The sequence below is a fragment of the Terrapene carolina genome, unplaced genomic scaffold (genome assembly GCF_002925995.2).
Source record: "Terrapene carolina triunguis isolate 2854851 unplaced genomic scaffold, T_m_triunguis-2.0 Scaffold34021, whole genome shotgun sequence".
Taxonomy (NCBI): domain Eukaryota; kingdom Metazoa; phylum Chordata; order Testudines; family Emydidae; genus Terrapene; species Terrapene triunguis.
In genome coordinates, this window is record NW_020698372.1 from 4458315 (window position 1) to 4482286 (window position 23972).

At 41.5% G+C, this 23972-nt stretch overlaps 1 protein-coding gene across 1 annotated transcript in view; it reads right to left on the bottom strand.

Annotated features, from left to right (window-relative positions):
* Positions 1 to 1524: 1524 nt before the first annotated feature.
* The window catches only part of LOC112118703 (beta-galactosidase), a 59103-nt gene continuing 36655 nt past the window's right edge, over positions 1525 to 23972 (bottom strand). Inside the window, exons 14-18 of the mRNA XM_029914271.1 lie at positions 23446 to 23535; positions 20976 to 21089; positions 19678 to 19809; positions 11028 to 11267; positions 1525 to 3530 (exon numbers count right to left, since the gene is read on the bottom strand). Of these exons, the coding sequence (XP_029770131.1) occupies positions 3270 to 3530; positions 11028 to 11267; positions 19678 to 19809; positions 20976 to 21089; positions 23446 to 23535 (837 nt within the window). The 3' untranslated portion in view covers positions 1525 to 3269. The remainder of the gene's footprint in view (positions 3531 to 11027; positions 11268 to 19677; positions 19810 to 20975; positions 21090 to 23445; positions 23536 to 23972) is intronic.

Sequence of the window (23972 nt, forward strand, 5' to 3'; positions counted from 1 at the left end):
CAAGTTGGCTCGGGGTACTTCTACACAGCAAAAGACCCCACCACTGTAGCACGTCTCAGAGCCTGGGTCAACTGACTTCCCTCATCAGGTTTTAGAGCCCAGGCTCTAGCCCAAGCCTGAATGGCTACACTGCTATATTTAGCCCTGCAGCAGGAGCCCAAGAGCACTGACCTTATATTTAGATATACTAAACCTAGTTCTTCCCACACTACATATTTTGTTCTGCTTGTGGGAAAATTCCACCGTTCCAAACCCTAGTTCCCACGCAGTGAGGTTGGAGAAAATTGGATTTACCTATGTGACCATCTCATCAAGGTTTAACAACTCTCCATTGTCCCTGATCCAGGGGATATGTGACACAGTCCGACACCATATGGCTGACTCCATATACACTGAGGGATTCAATGATACAGCAATTTCATCAGATCAACTAGAATTCATAAATTGTGAGATTACACAAATCATCACGTCCTCATCTTCTTTCTCTTTGCTCTCAGCATGCCTACGGTTGAGGGAAGACTCCCTCTTTAAAGAAAGAGGCTTTACTCACTTTGGATAAATTCAAAGGAAACAAGTTGATAGTTTATTAAAACATTGTAATGTCACTATCTCAATCCTTTGTTCTTTAAGGCTCCTCCTTTCATACAGAGTTTGCAAGACTGAATTAAAACCAAAGAGGAGCAATAAGTAGAGACAGAGACTGCTATAGAAAGCCAGCTTTCATTGACAGCAACAAGAAAAGATTCTGCATGGTTGCAAACAAAAATCAGGCACTTACATCATGATTAGTAATTAACTGGAACAGAATGGAAGATACCAACAAGTGATTTGTAATATGTTCCCAAAGTAAGAGTGAAAACTATTGGACGCAAAATCTTCATCTTCTATGGCATTAGAAGACGGAAAATGGGAATCTTCCAGCCCATTTTAGAAAACATGATCACGTTTAAGGCCTATTTAAAAATTTCTCTCTTTAAATTTGCATTCAGTAGTCGGTTTCATCATGACAATGTGTCACATCACAGCTCCATGGATGTTCCATCTGGACAGCAATGACACACTTAGGCCCTGATCTGATCTCACTTGCACTATTGTAAGTTAGAAGCAACTCCCTTAAAGTCAGTAGTGTTACACGGACATGAAACCAGCATAAATGATACCAGAAACAGGCCCGGAGGCTGTGTGCGCCCTGGAAAACGGAACCTATTTTTATTGACCAGCTTGCACTGGTTTAAGCATAAACAGTTTATTGAGTTCATACTAGCCATGCTTACTTGTGTTCTGAACCATTGCAGTTTTGCTTCATGCCCACTAAAACCACTTTAAAATGTTCTGTCTAAACATTTTTTGGAAAGAAAATGCCTTTTTGACTATGTGGATTTCCCCCCCCCCCCCTGCTTTTGTCAACATTTTCAGGTTTATGTAAAAAAAATCAGTTTGGGGGTTTACAAAGAAAAGTTAATATTGTTTTTGTCAATTTTTCTCACAAGAAAAAGGTCATAATTTGCCAACGCGCTCCTAATGTCCACTGTAGCGGAGTCAAGTAGCCTCTTTAAAAGCAGGCATCACTACCTCAGGGATTGGGAAGGTCATGTGGCTGGGGGGGAGGAAGTGGGTCAGGTGACCAACTAGAACTGCATAAGAAACAATCTGGGGTTGACAGTATGGGGACAGTCATGGGTGGAGACAGGAGCAGGAAAAGGCTGTCTAGAGGCTGAAGCCAAGCTAGAAAAAACTGCAAAAGGCTGACTGACAAACCAGCTGAGACCCACAGAGACCAGGCTTTGCGAGAGAACCTGGGAGGGGGTCACCAACCCTAGTGGGCCAAGGAGGAGACCTAGAAAGAGAGAGACAGTGACAGCAAATCCAGGAAAGGACAGTAGGAAAGACGTAGAGAGACAAGCCCAGGGAGATGAAGCAAGGCATGTAAGTGGACTTTCTCTACCTGTTGTACGGTCACCTAACTAGAACCCAGAGTAGAGAGAACAACTGGGTTCTCCTATGGCACCAACTGGAGGTGGCGTGGAAATTCCTCTTCAACTCCACAGTGCCTCCAGGAGGAGGGCAAGTGGATATCCCTGTGGAAGGGATTACCAGGTCCAGGGAGGGGACTACTGAGCCCCAGCAAGCCCCAACTTTTGTAATTTTATCACAACTCTTGTGTTATTGGGTATTTTTCTAAGAACCTCCGCTCCTGGAGACTATTACATGAGGCTCAGGTTTCATTAAAAGATATCTAGCCCCCATGGTTGCAGAGAAAAGCTTGAGAACATGACTCAAGTGTACCTCAAAGACTCAAATACCAGAAGCCAAAATGGGGGGGGGAAGTTGTTTTTTCTTAAAGTCCCATGATTACACCAATATCATGATTTTTGAATGCTAAAGTCAGGCAAGACTGTAACGGGTTCAAAAACCCTGTTTGTGGATTTGTTTTGTTAATTCCAAAAGGAGTGGACTTTGTCACTTAGCCAAACGGCTAAATCATGCCAGTGCTGGGAGCTGGAGGAGAGTCAGTGAGTTAGCCCAAGGGGAAACTGTGGCAGACCTGTGTCCAGAAGCTACTCACTAACATCCACATCAGTGCTGTTTCACCATTTCAGTTGCAATGCACTCTAGGTACCTACCCCATAGTTCCTGTCACAGGTCCAAGAAGCAGCAGATTCTGGGAGAATTCTGAAGGTCACTGGGAAGGTTTCTAAAGGGGGGGGAGAAGACGGGGGAAGAGGACTGACCATGCTGGCAATAAGCTACTGCAGACTGAAACAGTAGCCACACTAACCAGGTATTTAAGCCTGGAGGAAAACAAGTCAAATCCAAATGGTACTTGGCACACACAAACCCTTTGGATACTTGTTTGTGGAGATTAAATGTTTATAAGCGTGGTAGTGGGGCCACTCAGTTCTTGGCAAGGTAAATTTCTCTAAGTTCACAAGAGATGTAAAACGACTAGTTTAAGAGGTTCCTTTTCATGCACTCACAGTTCCCAAAGCTATCTGTTTACTAAGACTTTGATGTTAAATATTATCTTCCATCTAAGTCAAGTCTCATGCACAACAACTTACTCTAAGGCTAGAATCTTCACTTTTAAAGGAGACCCTGTATTTAGTATCTCTTGTTAGTAAACAGCTATGCTTTCAGTGCTTTGAAAAAATTTCCACAGTTAAACATACTAATCGATTTTTAACACTGATTTTCCCTGCGAAGAATGTAGGATTTGAGGGTGTGGGGTAGAAAAACAGGAGAAGGTAAGGGGACACATTCCTAAATAATCATAGAGGGTCCAGCCATAAATCTTTAGTGAACAGCTTCCGGGTGTTGTTTTCATACTGCAGTGTTGCATTGATATCAGGTTTGTCTACAAATTCTATGGCACATTTCTGAATGCCACAAGGAGACTGCTCCAGCTCCAACACTGTGATATTGTTCGGTGACGACGAAACGAGGATGTTGCTTGGAACAAATAGGGTCACTTGAGGACCACGAACTGGCCAGTAACGACCGAGGTTAAAGCCATTGATCCAAATTTGTCCCTGCCAAAAGACAAAAAAAAAAATGTTTTAAGTCAAATAAAAATTATTAAATTAATAGCTTACTTAACCTCTACCATCCTGAGGACAGGAATTGAGCCTTCATGTTTCATACAATGAAACACTATATTTTCACACTATATATTGATCAGGCTAAAATATGCTGGGATTTAAATCCTGATCAAAACATACTTTAAAAACAGGCAAAACAATCATAGTTCCTTGATTAATTAAAAACCGTGTCAACATTTAAAAATGAGATGTTGGAAGAAAATATACCTTTACTAAAAAATGAAGACTTGCACGCCAAGAAAATAAATTAGTAGTATCCATAAAACACCAAGGAGACAGAGAACTACTGTGTCCCAGACCAGTCAATACTACTTGGGAAGCTTGAAAAAGTGACTCTTGGCAAGTTTAACTGGAGACATTTGGGAACAACAAATTTCTGGATGTTGCGTTTGTGTCTCACCTGAAGCCATTCTCTGTAGAGCTCTGTGAAGCTCAATATTTTAGTTGTCAGGAGCTTCTGGCAAACCTTCCTTTGGTTTTATTTCAAGAGGGAGCGACATAATGTCCACCCCTCTCCCAGCCCTGAATTTTGCTTTAAGTTTCAGGTTAAAACAAACCTGAAAACAAAATTATATTTGCTTAAAGGTAACTGGTAAAGGGGAGGGGAGGTGACTTGTTGAAAAGTGCACTGAACAATGGTCTGAGAGTTTTTGTGCAAAAAAAGTAATTTATTCGCAGCTTGTTTCAGCCGTTTCCGACCCTCAAAGTCTCTATGGCAACAGGAGAACTTGATAAATAACATCACGAAAGAGAAACCTGAGCAACTGTGAAGAAAAAGGGACAGTTTAGCTAGACTGTTAAACTCTGTTTTCAGTGGGTTTTGTTGTTGTTTGGTTAAAGTCGGGTTCTAGTGACCACCAAGACTTAGCAGAAAAAATAATACTCTTGTTAAAGTTGAAAGACCCAGACCACGCCTGGTAATGCGAGATTTCACACAAGCATCTGAGACATCCAAGAAGCACTCTTGCAAAAAGAGGGATGACTTGACATTGTTGATGTTTCTAACGTAAAAAAAACAAGCTTAAGAAAGCCTTTCAAAAAATTGCATCTTTTAAACACATCATAAAGCAGCAAAAAACACCCCCAAGCTCATTATTTTTAGAAAAATCATCTTAGTCATCTTTAAAATGGTGACGTTTCATACCATTTCAGTGGAATTGTAAACGGAGCCACATTCACTCAAAACTGAACCTCGGTTCATGAACGTTTTGACTGAACTGGACTGTTTTGAGTTCATAACAAAAAGGAAAGTTCCACGTGTTTTTGAGGTTTAACATGCCACACAGCTCCAATCTCTCACGAACGCACTTTCTGTGTTAGTCAGCTACAGGCTCAGAACACTGGGACTTCAATGGACGAGAATTCAACAGGAGCAGGTGAATTAAAGCATCAATTTTTCCCCATATAAAATATCCTTAGCCGTTAAGACTAGGGGAAAAAAACGATGAGATGCATGGCACAAAGGCAGAATGATGACTAAATAAAAGGGTTTCTATAAGGCACTGGGAAGGTAGGACTTTAACAGCATCGTTGTGGCTTCCGAAAAACTTAGGGTACGTGAAATTGCAATTAAAAATGAAAGGTGAGGAAAATGTAGCAAAGTCTCTCAAACATAGATTAGTAGAGTATTAAAAAGAAAATAGTTATATTGCAGTTGTGTTTCTGTAAATTTATTTCAAATCTTTATAAATAAATTATGTCAAATTCATAATTTTTCTCCAAGAGACGGGTAAATTCCCAAATGAGGGTGAGTTCAACTTTCCATTTGCCTCTGTGGCCTAGGATCCTATCTTGCTCTGTTTTGCCAAGGTGTTGTTAAACTTCAACCCCAAACATTTTTTTTAATCAAATTAATCTCGTTCTGTGGCTTGTTTTTGCGGTACGTAGGGGGAAAGAAAATATTCTGACTCAGTGCTTTGCTTCTGTGATCTTTTAGGGTGAAAAATGGCATTAGAATTGCTGTAAGTTACTGTTCCACACACAAGATAAATTCATTACGGTAATGTGAAATATGCTCTAGCTCATTGAGAACTTGTGGGTTGGTGCAGGACTTAGAGGGGGAAATTCTAAGACCTATACAGAAGGTCAGATGAGATTAAAAAAAAATCATAATGGTCCCTTCTGGTCTTTAAGTCTGACAGTTTACTTCATACAATTTCTTGGAAAATATGAGCTCAAAGGTTAATTTGCAAGGAGCTGTTCTTAAGTTTACAGATCACGTATGCAGCATGGTTATGAAATCCTATGTCCATATATGTCCCCAAATCTACTAATTTATAACATCCATATAGACTAAATAACATGTTATACAAAATAAAAACAGAAGAACCAGCAATTAGAAACAGAAAACTTCTTTTATATGACAAGATAGTTGTTCACAACTCAGCAGTAGTTTCTAGTTCAATATCTAAACTCTGAAACCCCTTTTTTAAGCCATACCATTAAGTTCTGCAACAGACAGGAGCCTCTAAACCACTGTGTTGTTTTTTTTAAAAAAGATACAGCACACTTGATATGTTACAACACAGCAACAACTTAACTCAGTCAATTACAGCCTGTCCAATTTTTTAGGAGTAAATTCAGTACCACTGACAGGTGCTAGATTGACAGTCTTAGACTTTTTAAAAACTTTATCTTTATTATTTTTATATAAAATATTAAAACAATGAAACAAAACATATATAAATACAAGCACAAGATAGAAATAGCATATAAAGAACAAATACAACATTCATGATTTCTAAAATCTGGGGGGGAAAAACAAAAAACAACCTGTAGAGATCATGCAGGGCATCAATTATTAAAGTGACTAAATAGATAAATAAGTGAGAACATAACCTACGAGTATTGCGGACTAATATATACTAAACTGCAAAAAATATGCAATAGTTTCATGAGTAACCAGACATCCTCATTTTTTTCCAAGCATTTCTATTAGACAGTCATTTTTTCCATTAGTAATAGAGAACTCACTAAGCCAATCTGTGTACGACTGAGGAATTGCAGAGCGCCATTTTCTCAAAACAACTCTTTTGGCAACTAATATAGTTACTGCAATCCATTTCTTAATGTTAGTCTTACACATTTAAAAAACAACAACAAATGTTCAAGAGTACTGTATGAAAGAAAAAGCCTGCCAGTGTAATGATGACTGACCATGCACAGTACTTTGCTATAGCGCAGAGTTGCAACTATCACTCATTTGGAGGGAGGTACTTTTATTTAGTCTTATTTTCATAGCGATTTTAAAATCTCACCTCATGATGAACGATTGCTACTTGTTTTCAATGAAGTTTTAAAATGTTACTCATTCAAACTAAGATTGCCCAATAATGGCTATGAAGTATGCAACAATTTCATAGCAGAAAACTATTTTCCACTTCTACCAATACTGTATCATTTTGAAGGCTCCTGTGGACTTGATAAAAATGTCAGAAAAACCCTTACAGTTCTTCATGAACACATTCACGGTTATGCATATATAGTGTACCATGACATTGTATAGAGCGGGTATGTGGAATTTTTGGCCATGATACTAATTCCACTGAATTTTCAGGAATCTCTCAAATCACATTAATGTCATTCATGGCAAATACAGAAAGGTTGTGGAACCTACCTAAGAAGCATTAGGTGTTGGAACAGAACCATTTAAAAGTGCCAAACAAAAACCCTGGATCTAAGTTCATCCAAAATTTGAGAGTTAGTAGCTTTTGGAATCCAAATCAGAATTTAGCAATTGGCCTGTGTTTCAATTTGTGGGATAAACAAAAGATCTGGAACCTGTGAATTGCCTGAACTTTGAAGAGTAAAAAATCAAGATCCACATTTTCTTTTATAAAGACACATCATTGTGGTCATTCTGCTTCCTTCTTTGAAAACAAATATCACCCTACATGTCCTTCTCTAGGTGCGAGATTAGTGCCAAATCAGCAATCAGCAACTGGTGTACCTGCATCCCTGCAAACCCCAAGTGTTGCTAAGGAAAGCCATGACTTGCACCATTGCCTGTGTAACCCTCAATCCATGCAAATCACTGCTTTTCTTGACTACAGTTGGGGCTTGGGCTGGTGCAGCTACACAGGTTGCTATGGCTGAATCCCAAGATAGCTGGGGCTTATCCAGTTCAGCATTAGGCATCTCCACTGCTCCAGTTTCCCCTCTGAGTCACCCACAGGCTTGTAAGTTGCTGCAGTGCTCACATGCAGGAGTCTTTACTGCATTGCAGCACTGAGGTGACTTAGCTCTCTGGCTAAGTCAGAGTTCACCACTTCCGGAGCATCAAAAATAAAGTCTAGTGGCAACACACAGTCTTCTGCCCTACACTCTTCCAGGTCACAGCAGTTCCCTCCGAGGGTCTTAGGCAATCTTCAGCCCTTCCATCAGGCTCAGCTTGCTGCCTCTAATTAATCTTCCCACATCCCACAGTAGCAGCATAGAAGGGGGCCAATGCCCACAGTCTCCTACAGGTTCCATCTTATAATTGGGCTATTTGCCCTTAGTCACTCAAGCTCTAGCCTTGTCCTTCAGTTTTCCCCAGGCCATAGTCCTCCATAAGCCTTCCTTCAGCTTCCCCTGTATATAAACCCGTTTCCCAGGTCTCTCAACTGAATCTTCTCCCAGCAGGCTTCTGCTCCCAGCAGTCTCGCTCCCCAGGCCCTCTGCCTGGGAACTAGGGGGAACCTTCACCCTGCACTTGCTTTCTCCCCACCTCCACTCTCAAAGTGGGCTATTGGCACTCCTTATGAACTTTGGATGGTCACTTGACGGCTCATTCCCCTCAGCTAGGGAGAAATTCTGGTCTTGTCTACACACAAAACTTGTACTGCTTTAACTATACCAATATAGGTAAAGTGGTACAGAGCTTCGCAACCCAACGGGACCCGACTACAAGTGTGGGGTTCGGGTTGGGCTGGAAACCAGCCCACACTCTCAGGCTCAGGTCAGCTCTGATCACTTCCTCCTGCCTGCGGGGTTGGCCCGGTGGCGGCTGCATGCTCTGCTCCTGCCAACCACTGCCACCTAACTGTTCTGTGTGCTGCCAGGGAAGAGGCGCTGCAACTCCTCATCACACTTACTCCGTAGGCAGGAGCAGGCCACGCAGCTGCTGCTGCGTCAACCCTAAGGGCAGGAGGTGGCTGTCGACAGATTGCAGGCCCAGGATGACCCCAAGCCCACACGACAGCACTGGCACAGGTTCGGAGTGGGATGGAGTAACTGTTGGGTTTGGGTCGGGGCTGAAAAGACTTAACCCTTTTGGATCAGGTTTGGCTTGGCTGTGCTTGGGTCGGGTTCAAGTCTGGGTCAGGCTTGAAAATTAGGCCTGGGCAGACGTCTAAGGTGGTACAACCCCTCTAACGTGGATGCAGTTATAGTGGTATAAAGGTGATTATACCAGTATAGCTTATTCCCATAAGGGAAGAGGAATCAGCTGTATTGGTATAAGGCATCTTTATACAGCTACAGCTGCATCCATATTAGGTAGTTGGGTCTGATATAGCTACTTCGATAGTCTAAATATCATATCCAACAAATCGGTACAAAACAACCCAAACCAACTGTGCAGGCCAGGAAGGGCCAAGCCTTGGAACTGGCACACTGGGCCATTCATGTGTCCTGGGATCACTGAACTGCTGTTCCCAGGTACACACAAAGCCAGACTATCTGAAGAGTCCATTTTTTAAAGTGAGGAGCCTGGTCAGGGAGGGGGACATAAAACTGAACTGGGGAGGGAGGGGGAAGAGGATGCTAAACCAATCCAAGTGATTTCCTTGAGAAGATCGATAACTGCTGCATGCCACCAGCTCATATGCCATTTCAGCTAGATGGGGATTTAAAATGGAGTTCTAAATCGCTATAGAAATTGGGGCTTGTAATCAAAACAAAAAGGGCCCAGCTATGCTATGGGTGCAATTTCCATAAACACTTAGCATTGGCCTCTTGCACCCCCTGAAGTCAATGTAAATTCTACTACTGGCTTCAATAGAAGCAGAGAGAAGCCAACAGTGAGAGCTATTGGAAATCCCACCCACTCAGGTTTAACCATGCCAATTTCTTTATTTAGCATTTGTGTATTCGCCTAGCCAAGCATTAGCGTTCTTAGTGGCCAAGTGCAGCTCTCGGAGCCCACCACTGAATTTGGTTAGCAGGCACTCCTCAACAATGGGTATTATTGTTCAACCTGCACCGCAGCTTGGACTGTCTCAAAGACCCCAATGGAGCTGGTTGGTTGCACAGAGGCCTTGCCCAGTCTGGAATCAGTTAAGAAGGGCCTGACGACGTGGCAGGTTGAAGTTGGGCAGGCAAGCAGTAGGGTCTGTGATGAGAAACTGATTGGTGGTTGGTGTTAAGCACCAGTCTTCCCACCACAGGGACTCCGCTGTCACATCCTGGCGTGGCAGCCTTGACCACAGTGGGTGCCGTGATGAAAGATGTGTAGCTGATGGGCTACAGAGATCGCCGAACAAGGGAAAGCTTGGATCGGCATGTATCTTATCAAGCAGCTTGCTAGCTGCAATCGGCAACCTGATGTAAGGGGGAGCAATGTGGCTCAGAACTGGAAGCCAGGCCAATGTCCAGTTGTGAGACACGATTAGGGATTTTTGCATTCCAACGGGATTTTTTGTGGGTAGTGAAGGTGGGGCTACAGGTTTTAGAATCATTTAGGCAACCTTGTTACAAGTTAGGTCATGACTGTTCCTGCTGGGACCCTTCCTCTGAGCTAGCAAGTCTCATCTTCGGACTGTCAGAATTGTGTGCTTTGTTAATGAGCAATTTTTAATTTTTTAAAAAAAGCTAAAATCTCCATACAAAGACACTGGATAATTTTCTCCACTCCTTGGCATGAAGAGTTTTTCTAGCACCACTTCAGCAATTATGTCCTTTATTACTTCTGCTCAGCCAGCCTGACTCCACTCTGGCTCAAGAGGCCAACTTCTAGTACCTCACTTTCTCCAGAACAAGCAGCCTTTTAAAAGCCTGTATTCACTTCCCTTCTCCAGAGGGCAGCTCTCTCTCCATCCCCCCAAGAAAAAAAGACCAAAACTGAATGCCATATTCTAAATAGGCCTGACCACACACATCTTTGTGTCCTACTCACTATAATAGTGCATACTTACGTGGCACATCATTTGCCTAGCCAACGTCACTGAATGACTACTTAATATGAGCTTCCCTCAGCTTAGTTTGCTATCCCCAGATTTGTTCAAGATTTAGGTAAATTATATGATCCACAGACTAGTCACTTACAAGATCTCAACATCTCTGAATACCATTTGATATATGTGAGTGACCCTTCAAAACTACCTCACTGTTGTTACCTAGTCCTCCGCCCCTATTAGCGGGCTGTTCTTGACCTTTAACAACAATTTTAAGGTGACTTCAGAATCAGATTCAGGTTTTTCGGTAAACATCTTAGAAAAAGAAACCTACCTTTGTCCAGCCAGGAAACGTGATATAGGTGTCTTGGGGTAAATCGGGGATTCCACTGGGAATAGAAAATCTGCCAGTGTAAAAAGCAGGAGCTGCATCTCTTGAGGGATTACCACCAGATGTTTTTGATTCATCACCTCTGCTATTTAGGCCATGGCCCACCACACTGTCTATGTCTAGGGGGTAGATCTCCCAGTCAATGAGTGTAACTTGGCCAAGAGATAAATTTGACACTAGACCCTGCAAAGAAATTAAAGATGTTAACAAAATCAATAATCTCATCTCATTACAGTTATTTATCTCCAACTGTCCTGAGTACAAAACAGGGAAGAGAAATAAAAACGTGGCTGAACTACAGTAGTCACCAGTATTGCCAACCCCAAGTGTTCAAAACTCATGCGTCAAGTCTCCCAAAATTAAGGATTAGTTTAAAAAAAAGCAAAAACCAAACAAAAAAAAACCTTGAAGAAACCCCTCATTTTTATTTGCTTTCTGGGTTTTGAGCCTTTAGGATACACTTGGGTCACATTTTCAAGCTTTTCGCTGCAACCACGGAGGCTAGAAAACTTAGTGTTAAAATCAAGCTGCAATTTTCACAATCACGGGATTCCAGGAATGGGCGCATTAAGGAAATCACAAGAGCTGGCAACACTGAGTCACTCTACATAGTAGTACAGACAGCGTTATTTGCTTCCTACAGAACTACTGTAGCTCGTACACAGTATCACAAAGTCAGGGCTTCAAGGCTCACCCTGAGCCAGCAAAGTACTTATGTATGTGCTTAACTTTAAGCATAGTAGTCCATGTTACTTCAATGAGACTAATGTGCTTAATGTGAAGAATGTTATTAAGTATCATGCTGAAGTGGGACCTAAGTGAGGACACATTTCATACATCAGAGGTAGATTCAGAAGTTTGCTTACAGAAATCAAATCCTCCCCTACCCACAAAAGGTTGTTACAACAGTTTCTATTACAGTATTTGACACTTAGGTCACACCAATAAAACCTTCCCATGCACACAAAGCCGCAGGGTTAAATTTAAATTGATATAGTGAGACAAGTATAACTCCTAACGTAGACACACTTATTCCAGCATAAGAATCGTCTCAGCATAGTTTAAATCCCTTCCCAAGCAACATAAGCTCAACTGAAAAAAAAAGCCTCTCTTACACCAGAATAAGAGTGTGTCCACACAGGGGATTATACTGGTAAAGCTTTCCTACGTAGACAAGCCCTTACTCTAATAAACAGTCTGAATTCAAGTCATACGGTATATCTTTGGCCAGGTTTTCTGAACTTGCTTGCCTATATCCATGTTTAGGCACTTAGATAAGGAGTAGTCTGACTTTCAAATGGTGCTAAGATCCCGCAGCTCCTAATGAACATATTGTCTTTTGTTTTTATCAGCACCTTTCTAATATGCATTAAAATAGAGAAGCGAGTTTTCCAGGTAACGTACAGCAAAAGATGTAGGAAGCACATACAACCACACTAGATCTGCTTCCTTCCTTTGTTTCCTTCAGCAACAAGACATATCAGCAAATGCAAAACAGCAGATATTTTGAGCTACTTCCCCAAAATCTAGATACTTAATTCCATTTCACATTGTTAAACCTTAACCAAAAAAGGAAACACAAAAGCTACCTTATTTGCTTTAAAAATGTAGGCCTTTTTGCAAGATTTGTGGCACAACTCCCTCAAGTTTAGCTTTGAGGACAAAGGTATTTTAAAAAAGACTAGACAGTTAATTTCTCTTAGTTTCCCCAACTGATATTGTATAATTGCCCCTAAACCCTTGCTTACCACAGCAGAGAGAGTCCCCTCTGCAAGAAACAGTATTACACATTTTCCATAGGTATCTGGAAAATCCTAATCTCTTCCCTATGCAAGGATCTCACTTTTCTGCAGCCTCTGGTGCACACACGGGTTTCTTTTCATACCATACATGTCTACTGAACCTGATTTCATTCCTAATATTTAAATGCTGAATCCCGGATTTTTGTGAAAAGCTCAACTCAACCATCACCTATGGAAGCACAACTGGCTCCTCCATAATTCATCTTCTAAACTCCATTTTGTTATCTTATAATCTAGTTCCCAGTAAAAAGGGGTACACATCCCCCAGACTACCAGCACACTTGTTACCCTTCTTGGCAGTCGTGGGCTAAGCGACTCTCACACCCATCAGATAAAGGGTGACGCAAACTGGCAGGGTAGCACAGATGGAACTGGCTCTATTGTTGCCCATGCAACACCTGTTCAGTAGATAAAGAAAGGACTTCAGTCTGCAGGACTCTTAGTCCACCAGCTTCCACAAGCACCACAGATACACATGTGCACACATTTTGCCCAGGCTAGGATTTAAAGGTGTATTGTTAGCTCAATCTAACTAGCAACGTCTAAAACGCAAGACAGGACAAGTAAAATTGTACTTCGGCATGTGCTAAGCTGGTGAAAGCCTGGAGCCTAGGAAACTTACCAGGCACTGAAGTACTGCTTCCTTTCTCCTAATTAGAGTTTTACCAAGGTTAGTTAGATTGGACTAGCTAACAGACTCCAGCACTACATCCTTAAACCACACAAACTTCCAAAACGTATCTCAGAACCGTAAGCACCTTAAGTAACTAGACTCCTTTAGAGGGCTCTTGAAACCAGAGTGGCTGAACTGGAGGAGCTAAAGGAGACAAAAAGAGGTACATACACAAGACTTTCCAGGACACAGTGGAGTGGTCCCACCCACAGTCTGACATTCTCTGTGCTGTTGAGGACGACGAAAGTCTTGAGGAAGAACAATATCAAGCTGGAGTGGAGGGAAATGATCCTATAGTTAGGACACTCCTTCCATATGATGTCATGTTATCCTCTCGTACTGAGAATAACCCTTTGGAGGAGGGGACTCCTGTTCCTAGGAACAGACAGGTAATAGTAAAGGGGGATTCAATTATTAGAAATATAGATAGTTGGGTATGTGATGACTGGGAGAATTGGTTGCTGGATGCAAAGGTTAAAGAACTCAAGACATCTAGACAGACTTATGTGCAGTGCTGGGGAACAGCTGGTGGTTGTAGTACATGTAGGTAGCAATGACATCCGGAAAGCTAGGAAAGAGGTCCTGGAAGGCAAATTTAGGTGTTAGGTAAGAGATTGAAGTCCAGGACCCGCATGGTAGCAGTCTCTGAAACGCTTCTAGTTCGACATGCAGGCCCAGTCAGACAGGCAGAAATGCATGATCTCAATACGTGAATGAGATGATAGTGTTCAGAGCAGGGATTTAGGTTTATTAGGACCTGGGAAACCTTTTGGGAAAGGAAGAGCTTGTACAGGAAGGATGGGCTCCACCTAAATCAAAATGGAACCAGATTGCTGGCATGTAAAATTTAAAGGTCACAGAGGAGTTTTTAAACTAAGAGGTGGGGGAAAGCCAACAGTTCGGATAGACACATCCTTTAGGGGAGGATCTATTAACAGGGATTCTCTATGTCCTAGTAAAGAGGAGAGGATAGAAGTTGATAAAGAACAAGTAGAAGATGAAGAGAAACAGTCAAACAAAAAGGAGTTCCATTCAATTACACCATAGGAAGGCAAACAACTAAATGCGGATACATTTTATACGTGCTTTTATACAAATACTAAAAGTCTAAATATTAAGACGTGTGAACTTGAGAGCCTGGTATTAAATGAGGATATTGACATAATAGGCATCACAGAAATATGGTGGAACGATGATAATCAATGGGACATGGTAATACCAGGCACAAATTATATAGGAATGATAGAGTAGGTCATGCTGGTGGGGGAGTGGCACTATAAGCGAAAGAAATCACAGAGTCAAATACTGTAAAAATCTTAAATGAATCAAACAGTACCATAGAATCTCTGTGATAGCTAGTCCATGCTTGAATAGTAAGAGTAAAGCAGTATAAATATACTATCGACTATCTGGCCAGGATGGTGACAGTGATTGTGAAATACTCAGACAGATTAGAGAGGCTACAGAAATAGAAATTACAGTAGTATTGGGGGATTTCAGCTATCCCCATATTGACTGGGTAACATGTCACCTCAGCACAGGATGCAGAAATAAAATTTCTAGACACCATAAATGATTGCTTCTTGGAGCAGCTAGTCCTGGAACCCACAAGGGGAGAGAAAGTCCTTGATTTAGTCCTAAGTGGAGCACAGGATCTGGTCCAAGAGGTGAATATAGCTGAACAGCTCAGTAATAGTGACCATAATGTAATTAAATTTAACGTCCTTGTAGGGAGCAAAATACCACAGAAACTCACCACAGTAGCTTTTAACTTCAGAAAGGGGAACTACACAAAAATGAGGAAGCTAGGTAAGTGGAAATTAAAAGGAACAGTCACAAAAGTGAAATGCCTGCAAGCTGCATGGAAACTTTTTAAAAACACCATCATAGCTGTATGTATACCCCAAATTAAAAAAACAACAGCAGCAAGATGACCAAAAAAATGCCACCATGGCTAAATAACAGAGCAAAAGAAGCAGTTAAAGACAAAAAGATGTCCTTTAAAAGTTGGAAGTCAAATCCTACTGAAGAAAATAGAAAGGAGCATAAACTCTGGCAAGTCAAGTGTAAAAGCATAATTACACAGGCCAAAAAAGAATTTGAAGAGCACTAGCAAAAGACACAAAAATTAACAACAATTTTTTTTTTTAAAGTACATCAGAAACAGGAAACCTCCCAACCAGTGGGGCCACTGGACAATTGAGGTGCTAAAGGAGCACACAAGGAGGATAAGGCCATTGATGAGAAGCTAAATGAATTCTTTGCATCAGTCTTCACTGCAGAGGATGTGAAGGAGATTCCTACAACTGAGCCCTTCTTTTTAGGTGACAAATCTGAGGAACTGTCCCAAATTGAGGTGTCAATAGAAAAAGTTTTGGAACAAAATGATAAATTAAACAGTAGTAAGTCACCAGGACAAGATGGTATTCATCCAAGAGTTCGGAAGGAACTCAGATATGAAACTGCAGAACTACTAATTGTGTTATGTAACCTCTCTCTTAAATCAGCCTCTGTACCATATGACTGGCAGATAACTAAAGTAATGCTGATTTTTTAAAAAGGCTCCAGAGGTGATCCTGGCAATTACAGGCAAGTAAATTTTACTTCAGTATCAGACAAATTGGTTGAAACTATAGTAAAGAACAGACTTATCAGACACATAGATAATAATATATGGAGAGATACCTATCTCATAGAACTGGAAGGGACCCTGAAAGGTCATTGAGTCCAGCCCCCTGCCTTCACTAGCAGGACCAAGTACTGATTTTGCCCCAGATCCCTAAGTGGCCCCTTCAAGGATTGAACTCACAACCCTGGGTTTAGCAGGCCAATGCTCAAACCACTGAGCTATCCCTCCCCCATCCCATGAAGATGATATGTCAGGGAAGAGTCAACACAGCTTTTGTAAAGGAAAATCATGCCTCACCAATCTATTAGAATTCTCTAAAGATGTCAATAATCTTGTGGACAAGGACGATCCTATTGATAAAGTGTACTTGGACTTTCAGAGAGCCTTTCACAAGGTCCCTCACCAAAGGCACTTAAGCAAAGGAAGCAATCATGGGATAAAAGGGAAGGTCCTCTCATGGTTCAGTAACTGGTTGAAAATAAGGAAACAAGGGGTAGGAATAAATGGTCAGTTTTCACAGTAGAGAAAGGTAAATAGCAGGATCCCCCAAGTACCTGTACTGGGACCAGTGTTGTTCAACATATTCATAATGATCTGGAAAAGGAGTAAATAGTGAAGTGGCAAAATTAGCAGATGATACAAAATGACGCAAGATAGTTAAGTCCATAACTGACTGGGAAGAGTTACAAAGGGATCTCACAAAACTGGGTGACTGGGCAACAAAATGGGAGATGAAATTCAATGTGGATAAATGCAAAGGAATGCACATTGGAAAACACAATCCCAACTACACATATAAGATGATGGGGTCTATATTAGCTGTTACCACTCAAGAAAGACATCTGGGAGTTATTGTGGACAGATATCTGAAAACATCCACTCAATGTGCAGCGCCAATCAAAAAAACTAACAGAATGTTAAGGACCAAGATAGAGAAGACAAGACAGAAAATATCATAATGCCCACACTTTGAATACCGCATGTAGTTCTGATCATCACATCTCAAAAAATGTATATTAGAATTGGGAAAAGTACAGAGAAAGGCAACAGAAATTATAAGGGGTATGGAACAGCTTCCATACAAGGAGAGATTAATAAGACAGACTGTTCAGCTTAGAAAAGAGATGGCTAAGGAGGGATATGCTAGAGGTCTATAAAATTATGACTAGTGTGGATAGAGTGAATAAGGAAGTGTCATTTATTCCTTCCCATAACACAAGAACCCGGGGTCACCCAATGAAATTAACAAGCATCAGGTTTAAAATAAACATAAGGAAGTACTTCTTCACAAAACACACAGTCAGTCTATGCAACTTATTGCCAGGGGATGTTGTGAAGGTCAAAACTATAACTGGGTTCAGAAAAGAATTAGGCAAGTTCCTGGAAGATAGGTCTGTCAATAGCTATTAGCCAAAATAGTCAGGGATGCAACCTCATACTCTGACCGACCCTAAACCTCTGACTGCCAGATATTGGGACTGGACCACTCGATAACTGCCCTGTTCTGTTCATCCCCTCTAAAGCATCTGGCACCGGTCACTGTTGAAAGACAGGATACTGGGCTAGGTGATGACTGGTCTTACCCAGTATGGCCATTCTGATGGTCTTATGTTAAACCCAAATCTGGTTTAAATCCTTTTGCTCTGCATTATCACCATTATCAGATCATTCTTTTCACTGTCTATCTAGGTTATAATTTGCATCTCACCATCCTGGAAGACAACATCAAACTCTTAGTCAGGATTCCATAAAATATCCACTGCCTAATATAACTGAAGACAGTGAGCAACATCCGCTAGATGCGGTACATTGACAAGTCTCAGATGTTCTTTGGATAGACACATTTAGAGAGCAGTCTACCAAAGCAAGTCAAGAAAGACATTTTATTTTTATTTATTTTCATGTATTTAAAAAATCTACTTCCTCCTTCTGCACACATGCCTTTGCTGAGTAACCACGTAATCTCATTGCTGTGGCACCTTCTCTTCCTCTAGCCTTTCTCTAGCGGTTTGCTTTTGCCCTCACATCTAAATTGGGCTGTAAGTCTTTGCCAAAATCTTAGCAGCACTGTGAGGTGCCTAGCTTACCTGTGGGGAGGGGCTGCAGAAAAGACAAGATCTTGATATAAATGGTCAGGATTACCTGATGCCACAAGTAGGGCTACGGAAACCCCATTTTAATGGCCAAATGGTCAACTCCTGAAGCAGACTTGAGATGAAATTAGTTTTCTTCCAAAAGTCATGCTCATGCCAGCGAAGCATCACTAATCTGACTGCAATTCGCCGTAATCCTGCCAAACAGCCGTGCAAGCCTCCACACAATGCAGCTCTTCTAAAGAACTTCCATCTTGGCTTGTAGCAGTCCCATTTCAGACTTTGGTCTCTCCCAAGTAGTGATGGCCAGTTGTGTCACACTGTACTATAGATTTTTGGTATGGGTAAATATGCCAAGGGAGCACCAAATTCAGACTCTTGAAACCCACTGTAATCTGCATTTGAACCTAGCTCTCCAGAAAAGGATTAAAGTCTGAACCACTGCACCTCCAAACCCAAGCTACCCACATTTTTGCATCTCCAATAGTTATTCTTGCAGTTTGAGCCACAGATTCCCTTCGACGGGCAAAGTGGGTTCCTGGCCACTGCTCCATTGTTATTTGTATTCCAGTAGTAACCAGAGACAATCAGTGATCAGGGCCCTATTGTGCTAAGCACAATACAAACATAAAAAAGGTAGTCCATTCAATACAGCACAAACATAACAAAAAGGTGGTCCTGTCACTACTTCTCCCCCATCTGTAACAGAAGTCAACACCAAGCTTGATACTCACCAAAATTCATATGATAGCACTTCCCCCGGTTCATGTTAATACAGTGTTGGGACATTACTAATGATGAATTACAGTTCAGAAGTGTGCTTTAGATAAGCACCCAGAGGTTCTGAGATTTATAACCAAGCCTTATCTCATCTGCTCAAACCTGGACTGGAAATTTGGCAAGATAAAGCATTTGCATGAGGGATCCTTCTTCCAGGGATGTTGAAAAATGCTGCAAGAGTGCAGCACTTGCAACTGAACCAAGACATGTATGGACATTGCAAATTCAGATTTTATATATAAAATTAGTACTTTTGAAACTCCAGTGAGCTTGAGTTCTAAATGACGTTTCAGCTGTTTTGAATTCATTTGAACTAGTTGATGCATCCTTAGATGATACATCAGAAGACTCAACACCTCTTGAGAGCCCTGTGGGTGATATAAAACCACCAAAAGTTAAAGGGTGTCTGCTTTTAATGCCACTTTGACCTCAATGAGAGCAGGACTCATAAGAAAAGTATTAGTTGTATTCTGAGTTAGGTAGAGTTGCACCAGCATATTCCCGAACCCTTTGCTCTTACTATTGCATTAAGATTTTCTTCTACCAATAGAAGAAAAGCTGATCTCTGGTGTGCTTTGACAAGTTTAATTGTATAATCATTAGTGACTAAATTTACCTTAAAGTCATTGTTGTATCTACCATAGTTTACTCGACCCATGTTTTCTACCAACACATCCAGATTTGATCCAGCCTTCCCGGTTATATTTATCGTGTATGATTTGCCTCTTTCAAGGACTCCCTGAGGAACCTGTAAGCATAACACCAAAAGGAGAAAATAACATAAGGCTCAAACAGAGGACAAAACACAGGCTATTACACTGGATTACTCATTTTTGAGGCTTACCGGCTTGTACAGAGGAAAATATCCCCCTGCTGCCCTGCTCAACTCAACCCCCACAACTATCATTTAAATTGGTCAGTAAGATATTCAGCTAAGTAGTGTTTCAGTTATTCAAATAATGGAAAATTATCAGTTTCCTCAAAAGTGTGGTACACTTCGTTCACTAATTCTATTGGTTTTGAAATTTCAAAGCTCTGCAAGGCTTTTCATTCCTAAAAAACTCAACGAGTTGTGAAGGTTTGTTCAGATGACTGAAAACAGTTTGCACACTTTATAGGTGAAAATATGACTCATTCTCAGATTAAGCTCTGATGCATTTTTTTTTTTGTAAAAACACTTCAAGATTCTGAATAGAAAACCAAACAATAGTTTGGTTTTGCCAATAGAGACTACTGTTTACTATACAATACATCCTTGATGTATTATATAGAAAACAGGGTTCGTTAAAGAAATATTAATGCAATATGTTGGAATAAAGAATGAAAGCTAGGCTTTGACAGTCCATAAATTGACTTTTCTCCTTATTGAGCAGGAACAAAGCTGTGCTGTACACAGTTCAAGGAGGAAAGCGGGGGAGGAATCTACATCCTGTAAAAAAATTTTTTTTTAAATTTGTGGTCAATAACCCAATGTCACAAGAAAAGATGTAGACTCAAGTTTCCTGCAATAATCAATTGAAACAATCTGCAGGAGCTGATCAAATATAGTCAACTTCTGATTTGTATCAAACCAGTAGTAAGCGAGCCCAGTTTATAGATTTTTTTTTCTACTCGTATGAAGACCATAGACCAATTTTCAATTGTCCTGATACTAATGGTAAGACTTTCAAGCTGACCATAGAAATGGTGTGTACAGATTAGAATATTTCAAAAGCTTTAGTAAAGTGTAGAATGTACCAGCTGTATGATCCCTTTCTTTCTCTTTACGTTTCATATTAAATTAAATAAACTAAACTGTACCTGTGTACATGGGGGAAAAAAGCCACAAAGTACACAATACAATTATTAATCATAGCTACCCAAAGAAGGCAAGTGACAGACATGGATATCAGTAGTTGTAAGGTCAATATTTACCCCATCTACAGAGACATAGGCACGGTCGTGGACTCCGTTTAAAGGCGAAAAGAGTGGTGTTGGCTCACTACAATTTTTTGGCAGGGTAGTCCTGTACAGCACAAACCCAAAATACTAGAAGAAAACAATTAGAGAACCAAGTTATTCTGAAGCTACACTTGAGGCCACACAATGGAAACCAGTAACCAGAATTTCTGCCTACACATTAGAAGAGTAATTTCAACTTTCATACCCTGTCTGGAGCGATAATCACAAATGATTTCATATATCCTGGTTAAAATCTTGTCAAGTGATTTCCATCTTTAATACTCAATGTAAATTTCATAAAGTTTCCTACACATATTTACATAACCTTAAAGATAAAGGTCTCAGTTAAGATTTCTCCTCCTCTGCACCTCAATAAGATTAAAGGGTCATGAACTGAATCCACTGATTTTTATCCATTTTCAGTGAACTACTGACAACCGGAAAAAACGTAGCAACTGAAGCTTAGGTAACAAGCTAAAAGACTGCACCCTACAACCAAAAACTGATGCCAGTACTGCCTGTATAGGAGAACCAGCTGCTATGTTACTGGAACAATTAGGAATATTTTCATGTGAAATATTGCCATCAGGAGACAGTAAGATCAGAGCTGCTGGATTTGTTCCTGTAACAAATGAAACAAACACATTGAAACCATTCTGTTTTTCCCCAGTAACATTAACATAACACCACAGTCTGACATGAATTGGATTTTAACTTGGTTCCCAGCCTCTGGGGCAAGAAGAGGTGGGAGCACGGCAGTTCCAGCTAGGGTGACCAGATGTCCTGATTTTATAGGGAGAGTCCCGACATTTGAGGCTTTTTCTTATATAGGTGCCTATTACCCATCACCCCCGAACCGATTTTTCACACTTGCTATCTGGTCACCCTACTTCCAGCCAGTCACAGGTGACTACGAATGCATTCAACCAGCAGCACAGATGGTAGGAAAAAACAAAACAGAGGGAGGCTGTGACCATTATGGGCCGCCCCTTCTCCTGACATCTCTGAGGTCCCCATGAGACCAAGGCAGGTGACAGGGTGTAACAGCTGCAAAGACCAGCAGAGTGTGGAGAAGAGGAGCAATGCATAGAGGGTGAGCTGCTTGAAACATGACCCGATGAGCAGGGATGCTGAAACCAGGGGGCTGAGTGGTCAGGGGCTCCTTTTAAACCGCCTGCCTAGTTTCTTTTCATAGGGTCTTTCAGCAGCTGACTAGAGTGCCTGCTCTCTGCTCCCACAGAAGCACACAAGTAGCAGGACAGCTCCTGAGCCTCTCTCCCCCGGCTGGATCCTTCTGGTATGTGCAAGTAGAGGCAGAGAAGGAAAGCCATCCAGCTTACCGGCCGGTAGTTCTGCTTTGGCCAGGGCAGATCTGGGTTTTGAACCCAGCCCAGCTAACCTTCAGAATTGGGTTTTGAACCCATCCCATCCAGTGTCCTGGGACTACGGGGCAGGTAGCTGCTCAGCAGTCCCGCCCACCACACGTTTCCTAGTGGTTGCTTCTTTCAGCTGCAGGCAACTGGCTCCTAATCTGTACTTAGCTCAGCAGCGGGGGTGATCTGGGAGCCAGATGCATGCAGTGGAAAGGTGGGGCCACTGAGCAGCCAGGAGGGGAACAGAAAAGAAGTCGGAAGAAGGGGCAAAAGATGTGGGGAGAGGAGGAGGAGGAAGCCACGGCAAGAAGAGGAAGATGGGAGCAAGATGCTTTTTCAAGGGGTATTTTTCTAAATCAGCCAGTGGTGTAGAGGCCCCTTGGTGGATGGGATGTGTGCACTCTGATGAGTTCTGGGTGACTACTCTCTACCTTCTTCTACCTACATTCTGAAGAGGAAAGGAAGTAAAAATAAACAAGATCCCCACAAAACATCAACCTTGTGACCCTCTACCCCCATCCCCACAGATCCCCTGCCCTGTTTATCAAGAGAATTGTCCCTGGCAGATGTTTTGACACATCACCAACTATATACCAGAGAGAAAGAAAGAACAGACAGACCAAGGAAAAAGAGTGGGGAAAATCTGGAAAACAGGGAGGAACAAGGTGGAAGGGATCTTTGAAACCTAGTGCTTCACAGAGAGACTATAAAGGGGGAGAAAGAGCAAGAGAAATGGAGGAAGATAGTGAGGATGAATAAAAAGTGGAAAGCAGAGATAACAAAAATACATAAAAAGGGAGAGAGAAAATGAGCCAAAAAACCCCGGGTGAGATTCAGCAGTGATGCCAAAAATATGGTGGCCGCAGGAACGGATGGCGTCACAAATGGGGAGGGGACTCCAACCCAAGGAACCTGGGAACAACTACTGTAAGAAGTACAACACTGCAAGATTTAAAGAACCGAGTTCAGACATGGTTTAAGACCTTTCACCCCAATGCAGTGATATCAAGGCTGAATTTCATGTAAGATTTGGAAAATGATCACTTAGTAGTTACATGAGAAAGTCTTACCTGCTGCAGCTGAACAAAGGTTAAGGGGTAAGTGCTTCTTATTGGCCCAGAGGGTGACAGGTCATTAAGAAGCTCTGCTACTGTGCCTAGCTGCAATGCAGAAAAAGCAGATTTAGACTGGTCATAAAATTCAATGTTTAATTAGTAGCTAAATAAGACAAGACAACAATATGGTCCAAATTCTGCTCTCAGTTACTCTGGTGTAAATCTGATGTAACTACTGACTTCCAATGAATTACTCCAAATTTATTATCTGAGTAGCTCGGAGCAGAATTTGGCTCTGTCAAATATCATCTAAGAGGACTTTTAAAATAACTGAACCCACATTTATTTTTGAAGCAGTAAGGCCCCAATCCAGCAAGATGTTTAGGCACAAGTTGAAATTTAAGCATGTAATCAGTCCACAGACTTTAGTAAGACAATGCACAAGCTTAAAGTTAAACATGTGCTTAAGTCCCTTTTCTGAATCGGTCCAACAGGCACAAATATACTGCAGGTTAACATACCTATGATGCCCTCTGATCTCT